Source organism: Protopterus annectens, chromosome 2.part0 (assembly GCF_019279795.1).
Source record: "Protopterus annectens isolate FY-2018-M chromosome 2.part0, PAN1.0, whole genome shotgun sequence".
NCBI classification, from domain to species: Eukaryota; Metazoa; Chordata; order Ceratodontiformes; family Protopteridae; genus Protopterus; species Protopterus annectens.
This window is the reverse complement of record NC_056728.1, coordinates 958,954,400-958,976,955: the sequence shown is the minus strand read 5'-3', so window position 1 is coordinate 958,976,955 and position 22,556 is coordinate 958,954,400. Positions and strand designations below refer to the sequence as shown.

The following is a 22,556-nucleotide window of genomic DNA, read 5'->3' as shown; positions in this document are numbered from 1 at the left end:
ATAGTGCGGTTTCTACCTGTGTGGCTGTAATTACCAGAATTTGGCAATCATTTGGTATTGAGATGGGCCCTTTAGGGGGTAAGAGGGGGGTGAAGTTGGCACGGAATCGATCTGCCAGGATATTGGAAATATCCTTGGGATAAGTATATTTAATGCCATTCTGTTGGCGCTCAGAGTAGATCTGAGCATTGCCATTTATATTCTTGGCATAAGTATACAATGCCTTGTGGTTCTCTTTGGAATCGTTGGCAGTTTTATTTTTGTAACTAGCTTTGGAGGATTTTATGAGGGATCTCAGCTTATTACTGAGGCTGGTAAGGGAGTTTTTTGCATCCTGGGATTTTCCTCTTTTCTGCAACAGTTTCTTCCTTCTGTTGTATAGTTTGTTTATGGCAGGGGACCACTAGATTGGCTTCCTTTTTGGAGGAGAGCATCTTGGTTCTATTAGAGATGGCTGATTTATGCATGAGTGGATGTGGTGTACAGTGCCTTAGTGCAGGATTCAGCAGTCGAACTTTCAGTTCCCGTCTGCATGGGTGTCGTTTGTCACATCTGACTCGAGTAGCATGAGGTTGGCTTTGGAGAAGTTTTTTAAGGAGGTTTCCTTACTGGGGGGTGGTGGTGGGATGGGGATGTGGATGTCAAGGGTGATTTGCTTATGGTCAGACCTGCCCAATGAGTGGGTGACCACTGGTGTGGAGCATCTATCTCCCATGTTGGTAATGACCAGGTCTAGGATATTGGAGCCCCTGGTGGGACATTGGATTAGCTGATCCAGGGCATTGGAATTTATTAATTCCAAGAACCATTGGGAAAAGGTGTTGGTACCCGAGTAGTTTTCCCAGTTAATGGCAGGGTAGCTGAAATCACCCAGTATTAGGGTGTTTGGATGTATCTGAATATTTTCCAGTATGTTTAGAAAGGTGTAGTGAGACTCTTGGGGCATGGTGGGGGATCTGTAGCAAGCTACAGTTTGGATTGCAGTCTTACCCTAGTGTTAGTTGCACCTGGAGAATTTCAGATGCATTGTGTTGGGCATCTAGCCTGGAGGTGTGAATATCCTTGTTGAATATGGACACTCCTCCACCTTTAGTGTTTCAGTCTTGGTTTGGTGGCCGAAAAGTATGGTAAGTGTTGTAGCTTGGTATTGCAGGGGTGCTCTCTGGAACCTTGAACCAGGTCTCAGTTACTGCACAGATATTAATGTTCTCCATTTTTAGGAGTGCCTCGAGAGAGTGCATTTTGAGGTTTAGACTTCTAGTATTGAGTAGCATTACCTTCAGATTTTGCAAGCTTGTATCTATTACGGTGGTGGTTTTGTCCTTTGAACCTTGCCTAAAAAAGGCACTATAGGGGTGGCAAGAGCTTTAGCCAGTAACCTGAATCCCAGGAGCAACAGCTGCAGACCATCTCTTGCAAAGCATCGTGGTTTGTTGATCATGTCATCCCAGGCAATCAGATACTGGATTTCCTTTGAATGACACCAGAAGCTTAGCCAATTGTTGAAGTCAATCATTTTGTCCTTATATTGTGGTATCATTCTGGACAAAGGCAGGATGCTACTCAGGGCTAGTGTCATACCTGCCTGGGCCACATGATCAGAGAGCTCTTCCATGTCTCTTTTCATGTAGTCGAGGGTGGTACATCTCAAGTCATTCACTCCAACATGGACAATGACAGAGTCGTATTTGTACTTGTTGTGGAGTGACTTGAGTGGATGCGTTATGTGGCGGATCCTGGCACCCGACAGGCAGCTGACTGTAATTTTCTCCTTGTTCAGCCTGGTGAGTGGGACATCAGTGTGCCTGAATATAGAGTCACGTATGACTAAAGTGTTGGGTACGTCGTCTTGCCTTAGGGGCTGTTGTTGGGTGGCACACTGGTGTTGTGAGCTATGTGTCACTTTGGTTGTGACTGGTATTTGTTTGCGTTTCAGCTTCGAAGGTCCTTGTTGCTTGGGCAGGTTAATGTTAAGGGCCTCCACATATGTGGGTTTACTGTTGCTATGTGTGGGTGTTGATGGTGTGGGTTTTGAAGAGCTATGTGCTGCTTGAGGTGCAGTGCAGGTGTTAACCTTCTCCTCTTGACTGTCTAGCACAATCTTGGCTGGACAGAGCTTTGCTTCCAGTTTGGCTATGTAAGTGCATCTTTTGCAGGTTGTAGTGTTGGGTGGTAGGAGGAGATGGTTGTCTGTGTACATGAGGCAGTTGCTGCATTGCCCCAGTATGCCCATATTCACCAGGTGGACAGGATAAATCACCGGAAGCTGACCCTTGGACATGCCTGTTTAGGTGCTTTTTTTTGTAAAGTACAAGAGCTGTTTTCCCTTACTTTTGCAAGGTACTTTGCAATTATAGACTGTTTCGTGCCTACGATTAATTTCTCCTTATTAACCAGGAGAGTTGAGTGCTTGTATCAGTTTAAGGCTTCCCAGTGCTTTCCAGCAGGTTCTAGAGCAAGTGTTATTCACAGGGGTTCAGATTTTACTGCTACTACAGAGAAATCAGCTCATTCTAAGGGAAAATGTGAAGAGCAGACTTTCTGGCACCTGGAACTGGAATTGGATTGCCCATACATGTCAAGCGGAGCGCCTCTTTGGCCTTCTTCAAAAGGAACCTTGATTATTGGATGGGAGATTGGAAATTCACCCTGGGGAATCACGTCAGTCGCCCTGCTGGACAGGGATCCAGGGAAGTGAATACTGTGGGAAGAAATAGCCAGGGAATTATGGCTAGGCTTGTATAGGCCCTAGGGCCGATAGCCTAGTACCAACCTATGAATAGTTTAACCGTAGCCCTGCGGTGATGCACGATGCAAAAAATGCACAAACATGTGCGTTTTTAAGCAAGAAAGTTGAAAGGGATAGACACTAGCCCAAAATGGCTAATGAAATTATAATTTCAGAGCTGGAAACCACTCCTCTAGTGTTAGGCAGTACAATATTCACCACACCCATTGGTAAGCAGTAGAACTTCCCTCTACCACAGCAAGGTCTGGATAGCTCTGAACACAGAAAATAAAGTCCTGAAGCCAGCAAAGCCTGGGATCTGGACTATACTAGCTAGGAAAGCCAGGAAATGAGCAAACAAGATAGTATTTTTTTGTTATTTGTTTCTTTTTTTGCTTGGTTAAAACAGGCTAAACAATGCAATAATACAGTAAATAAACACAGAAAAGGCTAACGCACTTGAGTGTGTAGCCCTAAACAGTAAATGCAATTAAAACTCTACACAATTAGCAATTTAAAACGTTTTAAATGAAGCAAGGCAAGTGCACAACTGAAAAACGATTTAAGAGGCAGTAATACAGTAGAATAAGTAGCTAGTCTACATATACAGAAAAGTCTATATATATATATATATATATATATATATATATATATATATATATATATACAGAAAAGCAGCTAAAACAACACTAAAGCAATTCAGATACAGTGCAACCTAGAGCACTTGAGTTGTAGCAATATTACGGCAAATACAGTTTTAATAAATGCTCTAAAATATACTCTATATTTCCAAAATGTTTGAGAAGCACAGTCAGAACACAAGGATATTCAGACATTTTTTTTTTAGAAAGGGAGAAAGGAGGAACAGAAGGAAAGAAACTAAGTGGGTTGGCCTTCTCAGATGTTCTCTCTGTATTAGGTAGAATGAGCTAATGACACTAGACTGGGAGGAGTGTCCGTGATCAAATTTACAGTAAGGGCAGGCAACTGCAAGGCCAGCAGGTATAAGGAGGGAGTGTGGGAAGCTATTTTAGGCAGAAAACACTACAGAAATGTTATCACAGCAGAAAACCAGCAGTGTGCAGTGTACAATAAAATTGTTATAAATGTCTAGAATAAGCAATAACTACTAAAAATAAGCAAAAAAAAAAAAAAACAGGCTACTTATTGCTATATATCACAGATCAAGTGCTCCTCCTCAGATAGCTCTGTGTGTAATGCCTGAAACACTCAAGTTAACTTCTTAAGTAACAGAAAGTTGAAACCTGAAACAACTTTAAAAAAAGCTCAAAAGAGCCAATGAGGTGCTTTCTCGAAGCCGTAGACCTGGCAACCCAACTAGACAATGACCATAAACATTAAACTCTCACTGAAGTGGGGGATGGTCTTTGCTAACGAAGATGGCCTGGACAATGAGCTCAGAAAACAGCCTCTAACAAACAACGAGGCCTACAAACACAATCAGGAATATGGAGAATATTTAGGGTTACCACCTGTCCCACTTTGTGTGGGACAGTCCCTGTTTGGGCAGTTGTGTCCTGCAAAAATGTTGTAAGAATGGCAACTGTCCTGAAATATCAGGGCAAAATTATTTCCTATATTTTATGTAATAGTTGCATAAAACAGTTGTTCTGTATCTGAAACACATAAATGTTATAAGAAACAGAATAAGCAACTAAAATGCTACAAGAATAAGCTTTTATTTAGGCAAAAAATTGAAGTTATGTCCCTTATACTGGCCGTGGGTATGTTTTGGCCTGCAAAATCTGATGTTTGTACCACAATTGTCCCACTTTGGCCATCTGAAAAGGTGGCAACCCTAAGAATGTTACAGCTACTACCTAAACTATTTTAGACAGACTACACTACAGAAATGTTTATCACAAACACAATCAGGAATATGGATAATATTACAGCTACGACCTAAACTATTTTAGGCAGAAAACACTACAGAAATGTTTATCACAGCAGACAACCAGCAGTGAGCCAATAGCTATGAAATACAGTACAAGTATGCAGTGTACAATAAAATTGCTATAAATATCTAGAATAAGCAATAACTACTAAAAATAAGCAAAAGAACAGGCTACTTATTGCTACATATCACAGATCAGGTGCTCCTCCTTAGATAGCTCTGTTTTGTTCTGTTCTGGTAGATGCCTCAAATAGCAACCAGGTACGTTAAGCACATACACTCACTCTCCAACCAGAGGGAGTCAGGAATCAATGCACTCTGCTCCTGCTCTCACCAGGATCAGAATATAAACACAGATGCTAAGCTGTCACCTATAAAGCAGTTATTAAGCTTTCTGGTGATCAGCAGTCTCCAGGAAATAATGTAGCTGCACTCCATGTCTTACCAGGAGAAAACAGAAGCACTAATCCGAAGAAGACTACTGAGAGGCAGAATAAAACTTAAAAGACCATCAACCAAACAGCAGCTAAAATTAATTAACGAATTAGCAAATGTAATGTTCCCTTAAAGACAAATTTAAATAGTTGTATACAATTCATTTGGTAGAAAACAAAAATGTGTCTAAAGCGTTTTTTTTATTTTTATTTTCTACCAAAAGAATTGTGCACAACTATTCCATCTTTAAGGGAATATTACCTGTGCTATTTAGTTAATTAATTCTAGCTGCTTATTGGTCGATGGTCTTTTATTTTTGTTATATAAAGTTCCATGGCTTGTATTAATGATTATTCTGACAAAGTCCTTGTTTTCTGTTGGTGGATGAGAAGCTAACTTTTGAAGTTCTTAGAGCTCAAATAATTCATTTTTTACAACCTGTGGTTGACACCTGGTTTCCTTTCTGGAGTCGTCAGCCATATTCATTGGTAGAGTCTTTGGTTTGTTTCTGTATTGGAGTCATTATCAACCTTCATTGTTCACTGTTTTTTGAGGCCGAGAGATGGCCCAGTAGGAGAAGATGAATAGAGGACAAGCTGAGGAGTAACATGATTAAGTAAAGGGATCTGTAATTTTATTGATGGCAGGTAGTGGGGAAGTAGAGATCAAGAAGGAGACAAGAGGTTGCAGGGCTGTAAACACTTTGGTGGGGTGTGAAAGGTGGGATAGGTAGAAAAGAAGGAATTTCTGTGAAATAGGGGAGTTGGCTTGTCCTGGTATCTTCTCTATAACGTAAGGAGAGAGGCTAGAGTATGAGGCTGTAGTTAAATAGGAAGAAGTGAGGTTTATTGGGAAATGAAGAATATCTGAAATGTAAGGAAAGGCTAGAGTATGAGGATGTAGTTACATAGGAAGAAGTGAGGGTTTATTTGGAAAATGTAGGATATCTGTAATGTAAGGAAAGAGGCTAGAGTATGAGGATGTACTTACATAGGAAGAAGTGAGGGTTTATTGGGAAATGTAGAATATCTGAAATGTGAGAGCCGCGGTGGTGTAGCGGTTATAAAAAGCATGTCTCCTGTGGAGACGAAATTCCACTGGATTATCACTGTGCTATGTTTGTGGTGTGTCTGGATGCTTCTCATTTAGATGAGCTTTGTTATGTCTGTGAAAAGTATGTTAAAGGTACTTTTATAAATCATAGAAATAAACTAATTTTTAAAAGTCTAAAACCCTGTACAGAGTCATCAGAGCCAGAGCCAAAGCCAGACTCGTAGGATGAAGCCATGTCACCTGGATTGCCCCACTAATCCCAAATTCAGTGAGATCCTTCACATGAAACAGAAGGGGGCTGGCTCATACTCTCCGCATTGATCTCAGAGAAGGTCTTACAAGACGCTTTTCTGTCCTTCCCATCTCCATCCATAGTGGTCCACCCAAAAGATTTGATTGTAGGACTAATTTCTACTGAGACTTGGAAAGTGGAATATGTGGTGGCTCCAGGTGTCAAAAATCCAGAGGGACTACCTTACCCCCTGCCCCAAAGACCGGGAGTGTTGATCCAAGAATCCTGTTGTGGTCTCTGTGGTTGTGGTAGCAGCCCATAAGACACTTCCACACTACAGAACCTCTCAGCTCATTCTCCAAATAAGAAATCTAGAGATTTGGACAGCAGTGAAAAGAGAGTATATACAGCCTTATGATACTTTCTTAAAGCACTGTGTTACGAGCCACAAATTCTGTTATTCTAATGCAACATATGACAGGCTGACTAAGATATTGGAAAGGGTAGAGGTTGTAAATTTACAAGTACTCAGCTTGTTAAATAACTTTATTATGTCCAGCCTCATCATACAATTAGCTGAAAATGCTGCCAGTAGTGTAATTATTGGGCAGGTATTGGAGTTACCTTACAGTATCATGTTTGGCTCCATCTTACTGAGTTCCAAGGAAATTTCAGGGTGTTCCTCATTGGTGATCCTTTCAGTGATATGCATTTATTCAGGCCTCAGGTTAAAGTACAGCTGGAATACAGTGAAAATGAGTTAGAGAAATCTAATGGATGTTGGAATCAGGTTCATTGCTCCTCAGCATTGCTTCTCAGTAATAGGGAATAAAAGGGCCTACAGCATAGATGACATTAGTTTGGTCAGCAGCCTCCAGATTGCCTGCCTGAGCACTCAGTATAGCTACAGTGGTGTAGCCCTTTAGGATTGGGTAGGGATGCAAAGTGGTAGCAATCAAAATTTCCACAGCATCCCATCAGGGTGGTAGCAACAGCCTCCATTGAGGAGTTGTCTTATAGGTTCATAGGCAAGTACTAGGCTTGCTGCCCTTGTGGGCCATTATAAGCCAAGCCAATTACCCTTTCAAGGATGAGAATCAACCCCTAAACCTTGTGTCTGTGACTTAACTATTTTGTTATGGACACGTTGTGGAAAGTAAACTGTCCAGCTACTGGTCAGCATGGTGAAGTGGACATGGTATATAATATCCATGGGCTACACCATCCCATCCTTCACTACTCCCCAACTACTCTCCCTTTTCTTGCCAGTGTGTTACCCTGCCACAAGAAGGAAGCACTTTCCAGGCCCACTCAAAGTACAGACATCCGGAAGGTCTCAGCAACGCAGAGAGGGTCTGGATATTACTTCATATTGTTTTTAATGCCACTGAAGACTAAGGGACTCAGGCCCATTCTATGTTCAAGCAGCCTAAATTAATTTGTTCCTATTCAGAAGTTCTAAATGGTCACAGTGTGGCTGGTCATCTGCTGTCTGTGAATAGGAGATTTAATGTGCCCTTTATATCTCCAAAACTCGTACCTGCAAATTAAGATAGTCAAGGAAGTTACTCTGATTACAGGAGGGAGCTAGTCCTTTGATGGTCTCTTGGACTGCATGCTTAGTAACTTAACTATGATCAATGACCTGTGACCTATGAGTAACAGTTTCAAGCCTGTCTTTCAGACTATCCTAGCCCACAGGATTTTCATGAGTTGTAGGTCAGTGGTAGCAGTATACTAAAGGCTGCAAGGGTTGAAGTTCTTCCCTTATTTAGGTAATTGGATCTTCATGCCTCAACCATAGAAAAACTAACTGCTGCCAGGACTTCCTTAAAGCTTTTTTTTTTCCAGTCCTGGGAATTATGGTGGATGTCACAAACTCCTAGTTACAGCCCTCTGTGTCTGATGTTCATATGATGCCTGCTGGAAACCCACACTTGGATAACTAGGCTTCCTTGGAAAAGGATTCCTTTTTTTGGTTCAAGTTGTATCAGGCCTTCTTCAGTCTTCTCCATTGCAGTAGCCCTTTGCCTCAGTTCTCTGGTGGCTAATGGCTGCCCTAATCTTATATTAAATTTAGGTTCTACGGGGGACCTTGTGAACTCAAGGTTACCAGTCTTAGGACTCTATCTTGTAAGATAAGAATTTCCAAAGTATGATGAAGGCACCCAGCTTGGGATTTGCTAGCACCAGCTTCTCCCTGGGCAGCCCACTTATAAGTGTTATTGATCTCCTGGTGATGGCCACCATAAATACTTCAGCCCTAGGATGAGAAAATTGTTAAGGGTGGACCATCTGATGTGAAGGCCAATTTGCACACCAGTGTCACAGAGATGAGTAATCCTTTTCATACTGTAGACTTTCCATGATAACCTTCTTCGTGAAGTGATTGACATGTACTGCAACGATATGACAGGTGTTTTGGTATATCAGTGGGTGGGACAGACTACATTCCTACTAGTCTTGTTGAGGAACTGGGAGTAGGCAATGTCTAATGCACTTTGATACCACATACTTGGAGAAGCAAAATCACTAGTGAACCAGATCAACAATTGTTTGCTGTTGCACCATGAGGGGGTCTCTAGGCTGGTTGATAGTAAGGTTTCTTTACCACTTGTGGAAAGTCCTTATTGTTATCTGTTTGGAAACTTGACCTTTGCCAAATGCAGCAACTTCTCCCTGATTCTTCCTTGGATCAGAAGACCTGGGTATGCCTTAGTCCAAGACAAGTTTCCAGGTCTTTTTAACAGATTTATCAATTTCCTGCATTTTCCAAGTTCCTGCAGAAGCTGCAGTGGAAGGATGTTTGGGTCATTCTCATAGCTTCATATTTGGCCTTACCAAGTGTGGTTCCCCTGCTGTGGCCTCTTCTCCTGGAGAAAGCTCGCAGGTTGAGGCCACCCAGGATCTTCCTCTTTCACCCATCTGGCAAGTGTAATTTGCATTTTCATGATTGAGTACAATGCCCCATTCGGAATGTATCTGACCCGACACCTGCAGCAGCTGGAAAGGCCCCAAAAGTTCCTCACCAAAAGGATAAAGGGTCTCAAAAATATGTCTTATGCTGCCCGACTGAAAGAACTCCAGCTCTATTCAGTCACTTACCGCTTGCTCAGAGGTGACCTGTGCCTGACATACAAGGCCATGTCAAACCCAGATTTGATGAACATGCTTCACCTCAAAAAATCTAGATCCCTCAGAACTACAAGGGCAGGATTGACACGGTTATTAATAGGACGTGCTGGAGGGACAGATTCATCACCCAGAGACTCCCTATGCTGTGGAACAAAATCCCGGTACATGTGAGGCAGAGCACCTCGCTGGCCTTGTTCAAGAGAAATCTTGACCAATGGATGGGAGATCGCAGATATACCCCAGGGATTACCTCAGTGTCACTGCTTGACAGAGGCACAGCAAAATAATGGGCATATTTTTCTTCAAACTAAAGGGGTGGCAAAAGCCACAAAACTCTGGGCTAGGCTTATAAATGCCCTTGGGCAGATAGTCTAGTACGAACCTATGAACCTATGACCACAGATTAACTGTTTGGTATTCTCCAGTTCTAATGATGGCTAATGACCAGCTTACCCTGACAGTATGGTCTGTAGCCTTGTTTCCACCCAGAAACTCAACACTATGTAAACGTAGAAAGATAAAATGGGCTTTTCTTGCGTCTGGGTTTTGAATGATGGTTGAATCCTTTTGTTGCTCCTGTTCTAGTAGTCCTGGAGTATGTCCCTCCCATTCTTTGGTCAGAAGTGAGGTTGTTATGTACTGTGGTTCACTTAGCATCCATCTTGTTCTTTCATTTAGGTTGCCAGAGTTTCTCTTTCATCTCTCTTAAGTTGTGTAATAGTTTTCTGAAGGAAGCCTTTCTCCTCAGACGTCTGATTAGAGATCCTGTTCCACAATGAAATGTCAATTTTTAGCCAGAACAGTTGACTCAACTTCCCTTTGAACTCTCCTTCGGAGCAGAAATTATTTTTTTTTTCTGGAAAAACAGTTTACCTCTGGCTATCCAGCAGTTAGAGCAAAGAACTAAAGCTCTGACTTGTTAATGAGTGACTTTGTATGCCAATGGGTACAGGGTTTGAGTCTTTCCACTTTAATTTGCCTACTCTGTGAACTTTAAGAACTCACTTAAATCAAAAGTGCTTTGGGGCAATTGGGAATTTGAGAATGGGGGTTATGTTCCTTAGTGGTCTTCTGTACTGAATGTCTAGTAACTACCTTTGCATCTGGCAGGCTGAACTTCAGGTTTTGTTAGTTAGTCCACCATACCTTGTGTTTCATAAAAACAGAGGTATACTGTGATGAAGTAATCTGACAGTGACTACTGATGTAAATATCAACCAGACCATCAGTTTTCCTGTAGCTTTTCCTGCATCATTATGACAAAGGAGAATACCTGTTTCAATGTTTAGATGTTCACAGATAGCTGCTGTTTTACCTTCAGTGGGCTAATAATTAGGAAACATGTGGAGCAGTTTGTCTCCTAAAGTAATTTTGTCAAGAAGGTTTCTGAGTGTATTACATTTCTTTATCTGAGGCATGGAAGAATCCTTAGTAGGCAAATCTAAAGTTCACTCCACAAGAGCAGTAGCCACCTGTCTGGCCTTTTTCCATAATGCATCTGTTAATGATATTTGTGCTGCTGATACATGTGCCTCTACAGGCAGCTGGGGCCACTGTTTTCTCATAAGTCCACCCAGGTTGACTGCTGAGATCTCTGTCCTTATTATAGAGAAAGGTGAACCAGACCATGATGAATATGAAGTCTGAACCAGACTATAATGGATATGAAGGGTGAACCAGACTGTGATGAATATGAAGTCTGAACCAGACTATGCTGGATATGAAAGGTGAACCAGACCGTGATGAATATGAAGTCTGAACCAGACGATGATGGATATGAAAGGTGAACCAGACCGTGATGAATGTGAAGTCTGAACCAGACGATGATGGATATGAAAGGTGAACCAGACCGTGATGAATGTGAAGTCTGAATCAGACTATGATGGATATGATGGGTGAACCAGACCGTGATGAATATGAAGTTTGAACCAGATGATGATGGATATGAAAGGTGAACCAGACCGTGATGAATATGAAGTCTGAACCAGACGATGATGGATATGAAAGGTGAACCAGACCGTGATGAATGTGAAGTCTGAACCAGACTATGATGGATATGAAGGGTGAGCCACGCCGTGATGAATATGAAGTCTGAACCAGACTATGATGGATATGAAGGGGGAGCCAGACTGTGATGAATATGAAGTCTGAACCCGACTATGATGGATATGAAGGGTGAGCCACGCCGTGATGAATATGAAGTCTGAACCAGACTATGATGGATATGAAGGGGGAGCCAGACCATGATGAATATGAAGTCTGAACCAGACTATGATGGATATGAAGGGTGAGCCATGCCGTGATGAATATGAAGTCTGAACCAGACGATGATGGATATGAAAGGTGAACCAGACCGTGATGAATGTGAAGTCTGAACCAGACTATGATGGATATGAAGGGGGAGCCAGACCATGATGAATATGAAGTCTGAACCAGACTATGATGGATATGAAGGGTGAACCAGACCATGATGAATATGAAGTCTGAACCAGACTATGATGGATATGAAGGGGGAGCCAGACCATGATGAATATGAAGTCTGAACCAGACCATGATGAATATGAAGTCTGAACCAGACCATGATGAATATGAAGTCTGAATCAGACTATGATGGATATGAAGGGTGAGCCATGCCGTTATGAATATGAAGTCTGAACCAGACGATGATGGATATGAAAGGTGAACCAGACCGTGATGAATGTGAAGTCTGAACCAGACTATGATGGATATGAAGGGGGAGCCAGACCATGATGAATATGAAGTCTGAACCAGACTATGATGGATATGAAGGGTGAACCAGACCATGATGAATATGAAGTCTGAACCAGACTATGATGGATATGAAGGGGGAGCCAGACCATGATGAATATGAAGTCTGAACCAGACTATGATGGATATGAAGGGTGAGCCACGCCGTGATGAATATGAAGTCTGAACCAGACGATGATGGATATGAAGGGGGAGCCAGACCGTGATGAATATGAAGTCTGAACCAGACGATGATGGATATGAAGGGGGAGCCAGACCGTGATGAATATGAAGTCTGAACCAGACTATGATGGATATGAAAACTATGTACTTGCTGTCATAATAGAATCTGAATTGTCATGCTTTGTGCTCCTCTACAGTCCCACCCAACATCCCCTGACCTGGAAGATGGGGGGTGGATGTGGTATGATAATGAACATTAATTGAATGGGCTCTTAAGTGGCCTACTTAAAACTGGACAGTGATGGAGACATGATAGGGATTTTGTCAGGGGAAGGAGTTAAAGCCTATTTGTATTGGTGCTGAGGTTACTGAGCTGGTGAGTGATGGTGGCATGCTGGGTATTAGTCATTATGTAAGGGGAGGAGTCAAAGCCCAGGAAAGTTTGTACTGGTGCTGAGGTGACTAAGCTTGTGAGTGAAGGTGGCATGCTAGGTACTGGGTGTTATGTAAGGGGGGGGGAGTTAAAGCCTATTTGTATTGTTAGTCATGTGATTGAGCTGGTGACTAATGGTGGCATGCTAGGTATTGGATATGATATATCGGGAAGAGATAAAGCTCATTTGTATTGGTGCTTAAGTGACTGAGCTACTGGGTGATGATGGTATGCTGGGTATTATGTAAGTGGGAGAAATTAAAGCTTATTTGGGTGAGATAAGTTTGTTGGCATGTGATGTTGGTATTATAGGTATTATGTACGGGGGAGGAGTTAAATCCCAAGAAAGTTTTTATTGGTGCTGAGGTGAATATACTTGCAGTAGGGATACTGTCCTAACAGTAAAGGAAGGTGAACCATGGTCATGCAGGTGAGTCATTATGGTAAGTCCTTAACTTATTTCTGTGTTAATCCAAATACAGTGATTTAAGTGCAGGATTATAAATCAATATAATTTGCTTCTGTATACAAATGAATGCCCTTGTGTCTTACTACTAATTATACTGCCTAGAGATTATGTTTTACTGATACTGATAATAAACAAAACTCATTCTTCTGGTTGTTCATAGGTAGGTACTAGGCTGTTGGCCCTAGGGCCTATATAAGCCTAGTCAAAAAGGTTCCCTGGCTTTCACCACCCAAGAAAATTATTTTCCTGTGCCCCTGTCAAGCAGTGCCACAGAAGGGATCCCGGGGTGAATTTTCTATTTCCCATCCAGTCGTCAAGGTTTTTCTTAGAGGGACAGTGAGGAGCTTTGCTTGACATGAATGGGTAGTTTGTTCCAGAGTATGGGAAGTCTATGGCACAGGAATCTATCCCTCCAGCATATTCTGTTTATTGTCGTGACAAGGTTTAGGTCCCTGGAGCATGTGGTTCAGAAAGACTGGGATTTCTTTAAGTGTAGCATGTCCAACAGCTCTGGGTTTGACATATCTTTGTATGTTAGGCAGAGATTGCCTCTGAGTAGATGATATGTGACGGAGTAGAGCCGGAGTTTTTGAGAAGGTCTGCATGTGGCATCTGTCTGAGGCCGGTAATCCTCTTAGTGAGGTATTTCTGTAGCCTTTCCAATTGTTGTAGGTGTCTTGTGAGATGCATGCCAAATGGGGCATTGTACTCTATAATGGGTCTGATGAGGGATGAGTAGAGAGGAACAATGACCTCCTTTTTTCTTGAGGAAAACCCTTTTGTGATGAGGTGTGCCACATAGAAGGATCTCCTGACTACTGTGACGATGTGGTTATCAAAGGAGAGACTACTGTCCACCTGTGTCCCGAGGTCTCTTATCACACTTTCAGTGTTTAGTGAGCTACTGCCTATGTGGTAGTTCATGGGTACTGGGTTTTTCCCAAAGGGGATGACAGTGAACTTCTTGGCATTGAGCTTGAGGCCATGACTTTGACACCAAGCATCTGTCTCTGTGAGGCCCTTTTGTAGAATGTCTACATCATTAGGTGATCCTATTATGGCTCCCAGTTTGCAGTCATCTGTGAACTTTGTTAGCCAAAGACCTTCTGTGTTGGCCTGCACTTCAGAGAAGTAGATGCCAAACAGGAGAGGACCCAGGACCGAACCCTGTGGTACTCCACTCGTCACTGGTCTGAAGTCGGACTTGGAGTCGGCTAGTTTTACTATGTGGGTTCGGTCAGTGAGCCAGTTGGCCACCCATCTTGTGACATAAGGATTTATTCCCAGTTTAGTGAGTTTATCTATAATTCCAGAGTGGGGGATGGTATTGAAATCCTTGGCGAGGTCAAGATAGGCTGTGTGCACTACCTTGCTCTCATCTAAGGCTCTAGTGACTGCTTCAAAGAAGTCAGTCAGGTTTAGTAGACATGACCTACCTTTTACAAATCCAAACTGAGTGGGGTCCATGGTTTTGAGGTTACCTATGTCTTTGTTTATAAGCTCTAAGATGATATGTTCCATGGCCTTGCAGACCAGGTTCCTCAGGCTAATGGGGCGGTAGTTTCCGGGGTCCGTGGTGGCACCTCCTTTGTGGAGTGGGATAACCATCAGTAGGCACATAGCCTGAGGTGAGGCTATGATTGAACATGGTACTTAGGTGGGGTGCCAGTTTGTTCTGTAGTTCATGCAGTACCCACTCCTGAGATAGTTGAGTTTTTACAAATCTGACACTGAGCAGGAAGAAAGGAGTAGTTATTAAACCTGGCAAATTACCATCTAGTACAACTGAACATTTTAACACAGCTGGTTACAATCTTGTTGAAACCATTTATGTTCATCTGTGGACACAATAAATGAAGAGCAAGTACATTTTGTGTGTTTTCAGGTGCCAAAAAACTTTGAAGATGTTGCTGTTGAGTTTTCAAGTGAGGAGTGGAAGATGTTGAGTGAACAGGACAAAGAGTTACACCGGGAGGTGATGATATGGAACTATGAGAACATGATTTCTTTAGGTAAGGAGATCTCAGAGGTACATCCTTATTGACTAAAATTTAAATATTATTAATATTTCTTTGCAATAAGAATTGTTTCAGTAACATGATAATATAGTGTACTGACTTACAATGCTGCATGGGCAGTGCAAAAATCTTCTTAGAAGTGCACTGTTATCTGGGAGCCTGCATAAAACTGAACAGTGATGGCGACATGGTAGGGATTATGTAAAGATAAGGAATATATATATATATATATATATATATATATATATATATATGTTCATCGTGTTTCACTGTTGCAGTCATTACTCTTGGGTTATCCTGCTGGCAGGCTACCCTCAGTCGGACAGAATTCCAAAGTCTATGTCTGGCGTCGGTTGCTGTCGCCTCTTCCCTGATGTCAGTGCGCCAGGGGTATAAAAGATGCAGTTGACGCCATTTTCTTCAGTCTTTCTTGCCACGCGGTGCCCGAAGCAAAAGCAGTTCGCAAGTGCCTGTCGGCCGACTCCTGAGATTTTCAAATCCGAATTTCAGAGCCAAAGTCTTCATTAAAGCTAAGTACCCCATTGGGGAAACATTTTTCTTGCTACAGACCGATGTCAGAAAAAGTTAACAATTGTATTTCTTCTGGGAAGCAAATACTTCATAAGGATTTTCACTCTTACTGTATTCCATGCCTAGGCCCTGATCACAACGTTGCTAGCTGTCGGTTTTGTGCTAGATTTAACCAATGCACTATCAAGCGTCGGTTCGATTTTGCATTTCATTACTTTGGCCGAAGATTTAATTATATAATGCCGTCGGACCAGCTGACAACCGGAGTTTACAAAAAACGCAAGGACAAGGAAAAGGATAGGCATCCGAGGTCCAAAACCGACAATGAAGCCACTGCTAGGCCAGTTGCCGGTTCTCAGTGAGGCGCTTTTGCAGCCCCTGGTGCCCGCTACCTCAGAGCCACAGGCCGCTTCTGACTCCCACGTGGAGCCAACTGGGCCTCTGGATACTCAAGGTATTGGACACTCGGAAATTATTCCCTCAGATGGGTCCGGAGCCGCTGAGCAGGCATCGGCTTCTGAGGGTGTCTTCAGACCTACACAGCTATATATTAAGCCATCTTCAGCTTCAAAGACAAAGACTAAAGCAGCTCTAAAGACAAAGAAACAAGTACAGCATTCTCCTACTCAGACTTCCATGCCTAAAAAACAAATGCTCAAAATGGCCGAAGACCTAATTACTTTAATCAGGGGCTGCCATCCCCCTCCTGATAAGAGGCCTAGGCAAGAGACAGAGTATGATTCTTCTGATCAGGTTGATATTTCCTCTGATTCCTCTTCTGAACAGGTTTACTCCATGCTTCCCTATGAGGATTCTGATGCTGAAGAATCCATTCCTTCAGCCTCTCCTCCTGAGGATTTTTCTTTTGGGGAAACCCTGCATACCATGAGGGAGCATTTCCACTGGGAGAGGCAAGATTATTCTGAATCTAAGAAAAGGCTTAGAGACTTTCTGCTAGTTCCTCAGCACAGACCCCTTGCTATTCCACCTGTTCTAGACATTGTAGATGATGTATTTTCAGAGTCCCGCCTGTCCCCTGACTCTTTACCCCCTGCACCTGCTAAGCCAGACAGATACTACAGGGTCCGGGATTCTCATAAATTCCTATATAAAAACTCCGCTGCTGACCCAGAAACTATATCTCAGGGTCCCAAAGTGGTTAAAGCTTCCACTGCAAAAAACCCTGTCCCCTCTGATAGGGATTCTAGGGCTCTAGACAGATGGGGGAAAAAAGTCTACACTTCTGCTACCCTGGCTGTAAGGGCTTTAAATTGTCAGTTTCATATGCTTAAATATCAGCAATATTTAATGTCACTGCTTAAACTGAAATTGTTGACAAATACTGAATGTTCAGAGAATAAGGAATTGCAGGATTTATTGCATGCAGCTGAACAAGTGGGAAAGCATACTTTGTAATGTGGATATGATTCACTGGAGGCCTCTTGCAGGGCCACTGTTACAGGCTCTGTTATGAGAAGGCATGCTTGGTTAAAGGAACAGAATCTGCCTGATCATGTTAAAGCAAAATTATTAGATGCACCGTTACAACATGATACTTTGTTTGGTACTAAAGCAGAAGAGGTGTTGAAAAAAATGGAGGATAAAGCAAAATCCATGCAGACAGTCAAGGATTTCTTACAAGTACAGCCACTCAGGTTTAGCAGGAACTGGCCTTCTAAAAATTGGTCCTTTCCAGTGTCAGACAGACCACAAAGAGGCAGATACAGGTGTCCCACTGGCAGATCTCAGCCCCAAGGCTCATATAGGCCTAAACAATGGGGTCTCCTACCTTCAAAAGCGGAGAAGACAAATCACAACCTTACAGGAAACAGTCCCAATGGCTTTCCTCTACCAGATCCAAGCACTTTTCTTTTGGCAGCCCCCTTAGGGGGAAAACGAGCACTTTTTTCATCAAATTGGCAAATGGTTACCCAAGACAAATGGGTTCTGAACATAGGGTCCCAAGGCTACAGGTTCCATTTTCACACTCTACCAAGGTCAAAAGGTATGCTAGGCCTGCCACACAATCAATGGGCAGAGGCACAAAAACAAATTACAGCCCTCATGGACATGAGGGTCATTCAGCAAGTACCATAACAAGAGCAGGGGCAAGGATTTTACTCCAGACTTTTTCTAGTAACCAGAAAGGACAAAACCTGGAGACCAATACTGGACCTGTCTATACTAAATACGTTTCTGGCAGTTCCAAAATTCAAGATGTTGACTCTACAGCAGCTACTGCCCATGCTGGGCAAGAAGGCTTGGCTCGTAACTTTGGACCTAAAAGAGGCATACCTGCATGTCCCAATCAGACAATCTTGCAGAAGATACCTCAGCTTCATAGCTGGCTCAATGCATTACCAATTCTCTGCACTGCCCTTTGGCTTATCTACTGCGCCCAGGGTCTTCACAAAATGCCTGGCGCCAGTAATTGCGTTTTGCAGACAAAAAGGAATTCAAATATATCCCTACTTGCATTTGTAAAAAGATTACTAATTGGCCTAGGGTACACAGTAAATGAAAAGAAATCAAAACTAGTGCCATCTCAAGAGATAATATTCCTGGGTGCAAGCTTAAATACAACTGCCCAGATGGCTTATCTCACGCCAGACAAACAAAAGCAACTGACTACCTACTTCAAGAAATTGACAACAAAAACCCACTTATCTGCAAGGAAAATCCTGCAAGCCTTGGGTTTCATGGCATCCTGCATTCTACTAATTCCATATGCCAGACTGCATATGAGGAAACTACAATGGTATCTAAAAAGTGTTTGGACTCAGCATTGCCACAGCCTGGAGACAGTAATTGCACTCATTCCCTGCCTGTAACAGGAGTTTCAATGGTGGGCAGAAGCCTGTCACCACAACAAGGGTCTGCCATTCAGTTTACCCACAGCCAGACAGACACTGACAACGGATGCATCAGATTATGCCTGGGGGGAGCATATGGCAGGAAAATGTATTCAGGACAACACTACGGTCATGTGGTACATAAACAAGCAGGGAAGTACACATTCCTACCCTCTCTGCAGACAAGCAATGATCTTATGGGACACAGCATTGGCTTTTCAAATTCACCTACAAGCACAATTCCTGCCAGGAAAAAGAAATACTCTGACAGACGAACTAAGCAGAAACCTCATGGATCCCCACGAATGGAAACTGGATCCACAAGTCTTCAGCATGATAATAAGGAAATGGGGATGCCCAGACATAGATCTATTTGCCTCCCCTCACAACTGCCAATTGCAGAGATTTTGCACAAGGATTTATCACAAGCAAGCATGGAAAGTGGACGCCCTATCCTTCAGCTGGAAAAATCTAACGGTATATACTTTTCCCCCACTGCCTCTCCTTCCCAGGGTACTCCTAAAGGTCAGACAAGAGAAGCCAAAAAGTATACTGATTGCACCAGACTAGCCACGCCAGCATTGGTACCCAATCCTAAAGAACTTATCTCAAGTTCCAGCATGGATATTGCCTCAAAACGTCTCACCTGCTGACCCAACAAAACAATCAGATCCTGCACAGCCAACTCATGACCTTAAATCTGGCAGCATGGCGGATAATGTAGCCATTCAGAACACTCCTCTTTCAAAAGCTGTTATGGATGTTATCTTGGAGGCCAGGAGGCCCAGTACCAGAAAATCTTATGCAGAAAAATGGAAGAGATTCTGTGCGTGGAACCAGGAACAAGGCATTGACACGTGTGTACCAAATATCCCTCAGATTTTACAATACCTAACTGAGATGCTGAACAAAGGCCTTTCTTTCTCATCAATTAAGATTCATGCCTCTGCCATTTCAGCCCATTACAATATGGAACCACCTATCTTTTCTTATCCTTTAATAAGGCAGTACCTCAGAGGGGCCAAAAACATTAGGCCTCCAGGGAGAGCACCAATTCCGGCCTGGGACCTCAATTATGTTTTGGAAAAAACTCACACTGCCTCCTTTCAAGCCAGCATCAACAGCAGATATAAAATTCTTATCCTGGAAAACAGCTCTGCTCCTAGCAATAACCTCTGCAAGATGAGTCTCGGAGTTACAAGCACTCATGGCTGTGGAACCTTTCATCATTTTTCATCCAGACAGGGTTTCTCTGAGGACAAACCCTACATTTCTGCCTAAGGTGGTGTACAGTGTGGCCCTTAACCAAACCATTCACTTGCCTACCTTTTATCCAAATCCACAGAACAAGGGTGAGAAAATTCTGCATTCTTTGGACATACACAGGCAGTTACACTTCTACTTGGACAGAACTAAAGCTTTCAGAAAGACTGAGCAACTTTTAGGGTCATATGCTGCAGGATCACAAGGAAAGGCTATCTCAAAACAGACTATTTCTAAATGGATAGGCCATTGCATCCGTTTCTGCTATTTTCAACATGGCAAATCAGTGCCTAAGGGCATTAGGCCTCATTCCACCAGAGCAGCAGCCACTTCAGCAGCCTTCCTCAGAGGAGTACCAACCAAAGATATCTTAGAGGCTGCAACTTGGAGTTCAGTGCACACCTTCACAAAGCACTACCACTTACCTCTTTACTCTAAGTCCAGAGCAGGCTTTGCCACTGCAGTTCTGCAGGGCCTCATAGCCTCTCCTAATCCTGTTTAGCCAAGCCACCCATCCTCAGCTTTGGGATTCAACCCAAGAGTAATGACTGCACAAGTGAAACACGATGAACATAGTACAGTTGTGTACCTGCCATAAATGTAGATGTTCGAGTGTATTCACTGTTGCAGTCCAGGTTACCCACCCACCATCCCCCTTTTCTTTGCTGGGACTTATCTGCACTTCTCTATCCTATACAACCTATTTGGTGTATTTGCTTGTAGATGAAGGAAATGTTATTTTTGTGCAGGTATTTTTATTGGCATATTTTTCAGCCTACCAATTTGGGGGCACCTGACATCTGGGGCAAGAAAAACTGATGAAAATGGCGTCGGCTGCATCTTTTATACCCCTAGCGCACTGACGTCAGGGAAGAGGTGACAGCAACAGACGCCAGACCTAGACTTTGGAATTCTGGCCGACTGAGGATAGCCTGCCAACAGGATAACCCAAGAGTAATGACTGCAACAGTGAATATACTCTAACATCTACATTTATGGTAGGTACACAACTGTACTATATGTGTGTGTGTGTGTGTGTGTGTGTGTGTGTGTGTGTGTGTGTGTGTGTGTGTGTGTGTGTGTGTGTGTGTGTGTGTGTATATTTATATATGAAAAATCTTTTTTCAAGTGTTTATTCCTGTATGAATATTAAAATATTGTGTGTTAGATATTCTCCAGTTCCTCCAGACTGTTTATCTAATTTTGTGGGGTTTTGTTACTTTTTTATTTCATAATTGCTCTGAGACCCATTACCTGGAATTCCATCCTTCATTTTGACAATAATACAAAAGAGATTTTACAGTAGCTGTGTACCCAAATAGTGATATTCATTACAACAACTACATTATTGCTTTTAGTCCTTAAATGCAAATCCCACATTTTAACCCAGTATCAGGTGCAACTACAACTCTACTTTCCTACATTTTATCATTAAAAACAATTTTTTTATTTTCTACTGAATTAAATACCCTAAACTAATAACCATAATCTGAACTATGGAGAGCTTATATGGCAAATTAGCATGCAGATTTCCTTCCATTCCTGTTGTTATATATGGATTGTCTGGCTATAAATATGATAATTACTAAGCTATAGGAAGATGCATGTTATGTGGTACATATTCCTGCATTCTTCATGATTAAGCTATAGGGAGATGCATGTTATGTGGTACATATTCCTGCATTCTTCATGATTAAGCTATAGGGAGATGCATGTTATGTGGTACATATTCCTGCATTCTTCATGATTAAGCTATAGGGGAGATGCATGTTGTGTGGTACATTTTCGTGTAGTCTTCATTTAGGCAGTCAGATTAAACACCTCATGGAGGCTGATGCTCATCTGGAGTGTTTATGTAGCCCTACAGAGTATCCTGATAAACATCTGCATTTTCCATGGTATTAGAACAGGGGAATGCATTTCCAAAATGAATAAATATGTTTGTTTTCAAGATTTTACTATTTGAAAATGCAAAAGAGATTACGTCACGGTTAGAATAATGCACCAGTTACAGCTGCCAGGAATTTCCTTACTGCAGAGGAATTAATAGAAAACTGGAAGTTTATATCCACAAATTTGATTTATTTCTCACTAAGCACTGATAGCTGAGAAGGTTGAAAATGTACAGTGTGCCACACTTCTGCATTTCACTAGCAAAGCCTTGAAGATGTGTAAGTTTTACTGGAATTAAAATAACAGCATTTACAGCATTGTTCATGACTTTTTGCAAGCCTTAAAGTAATTTGCCATTTGTTCTTTAACAAGAGCACACAATCCTAGAATGACTGTCATTTCTTATGTTACTAAGCTGAGAAATCAAGGCAAAGGCTATCAGACTGGAAGCAGTCTATTCAGACCTCAGAAATGGCGTTATCAAAAACTGAAAGTGGGCAGAGTGAATGAAATAAATAATGTACAGTTTAGAGAATGAGCTAAGAAAATAGATGTATTGAAGATAAATGAGAGTCAAACAAAACAGCAAATGGTAAAGGATATGCAAAAGAAGCCATTTTAGATAGTACTGTAGCAGTAATGGAGACAAAGATGGCCATAAGGTGCAG

The 22,556-nt window shown here is 42.3% G+C and overlaps 1 protein-coding gene across 1 annotated transcript in view; it reads left to right on the top strand.

Annotated features, from left to right (window-relative positions):
- LOC122793319 (zinc finger protein 2-like) overlaps positions 1-22,556 on the top strand; it is a 180,032-nt gene that overhangs the window by 34,408 nt on the left and 123,068 nt on the right. The window contains exon 2 of the mRNA XM_044061208.1: positions 15,217-15,343. Within this exon, the coding sequence (XP_043917143.1) occupies positions 15,217-15,343 (127 nt within the window). The remainder of the gene's footprint in view (positions 1-15,216; positions 15,344-22,556) is intronic.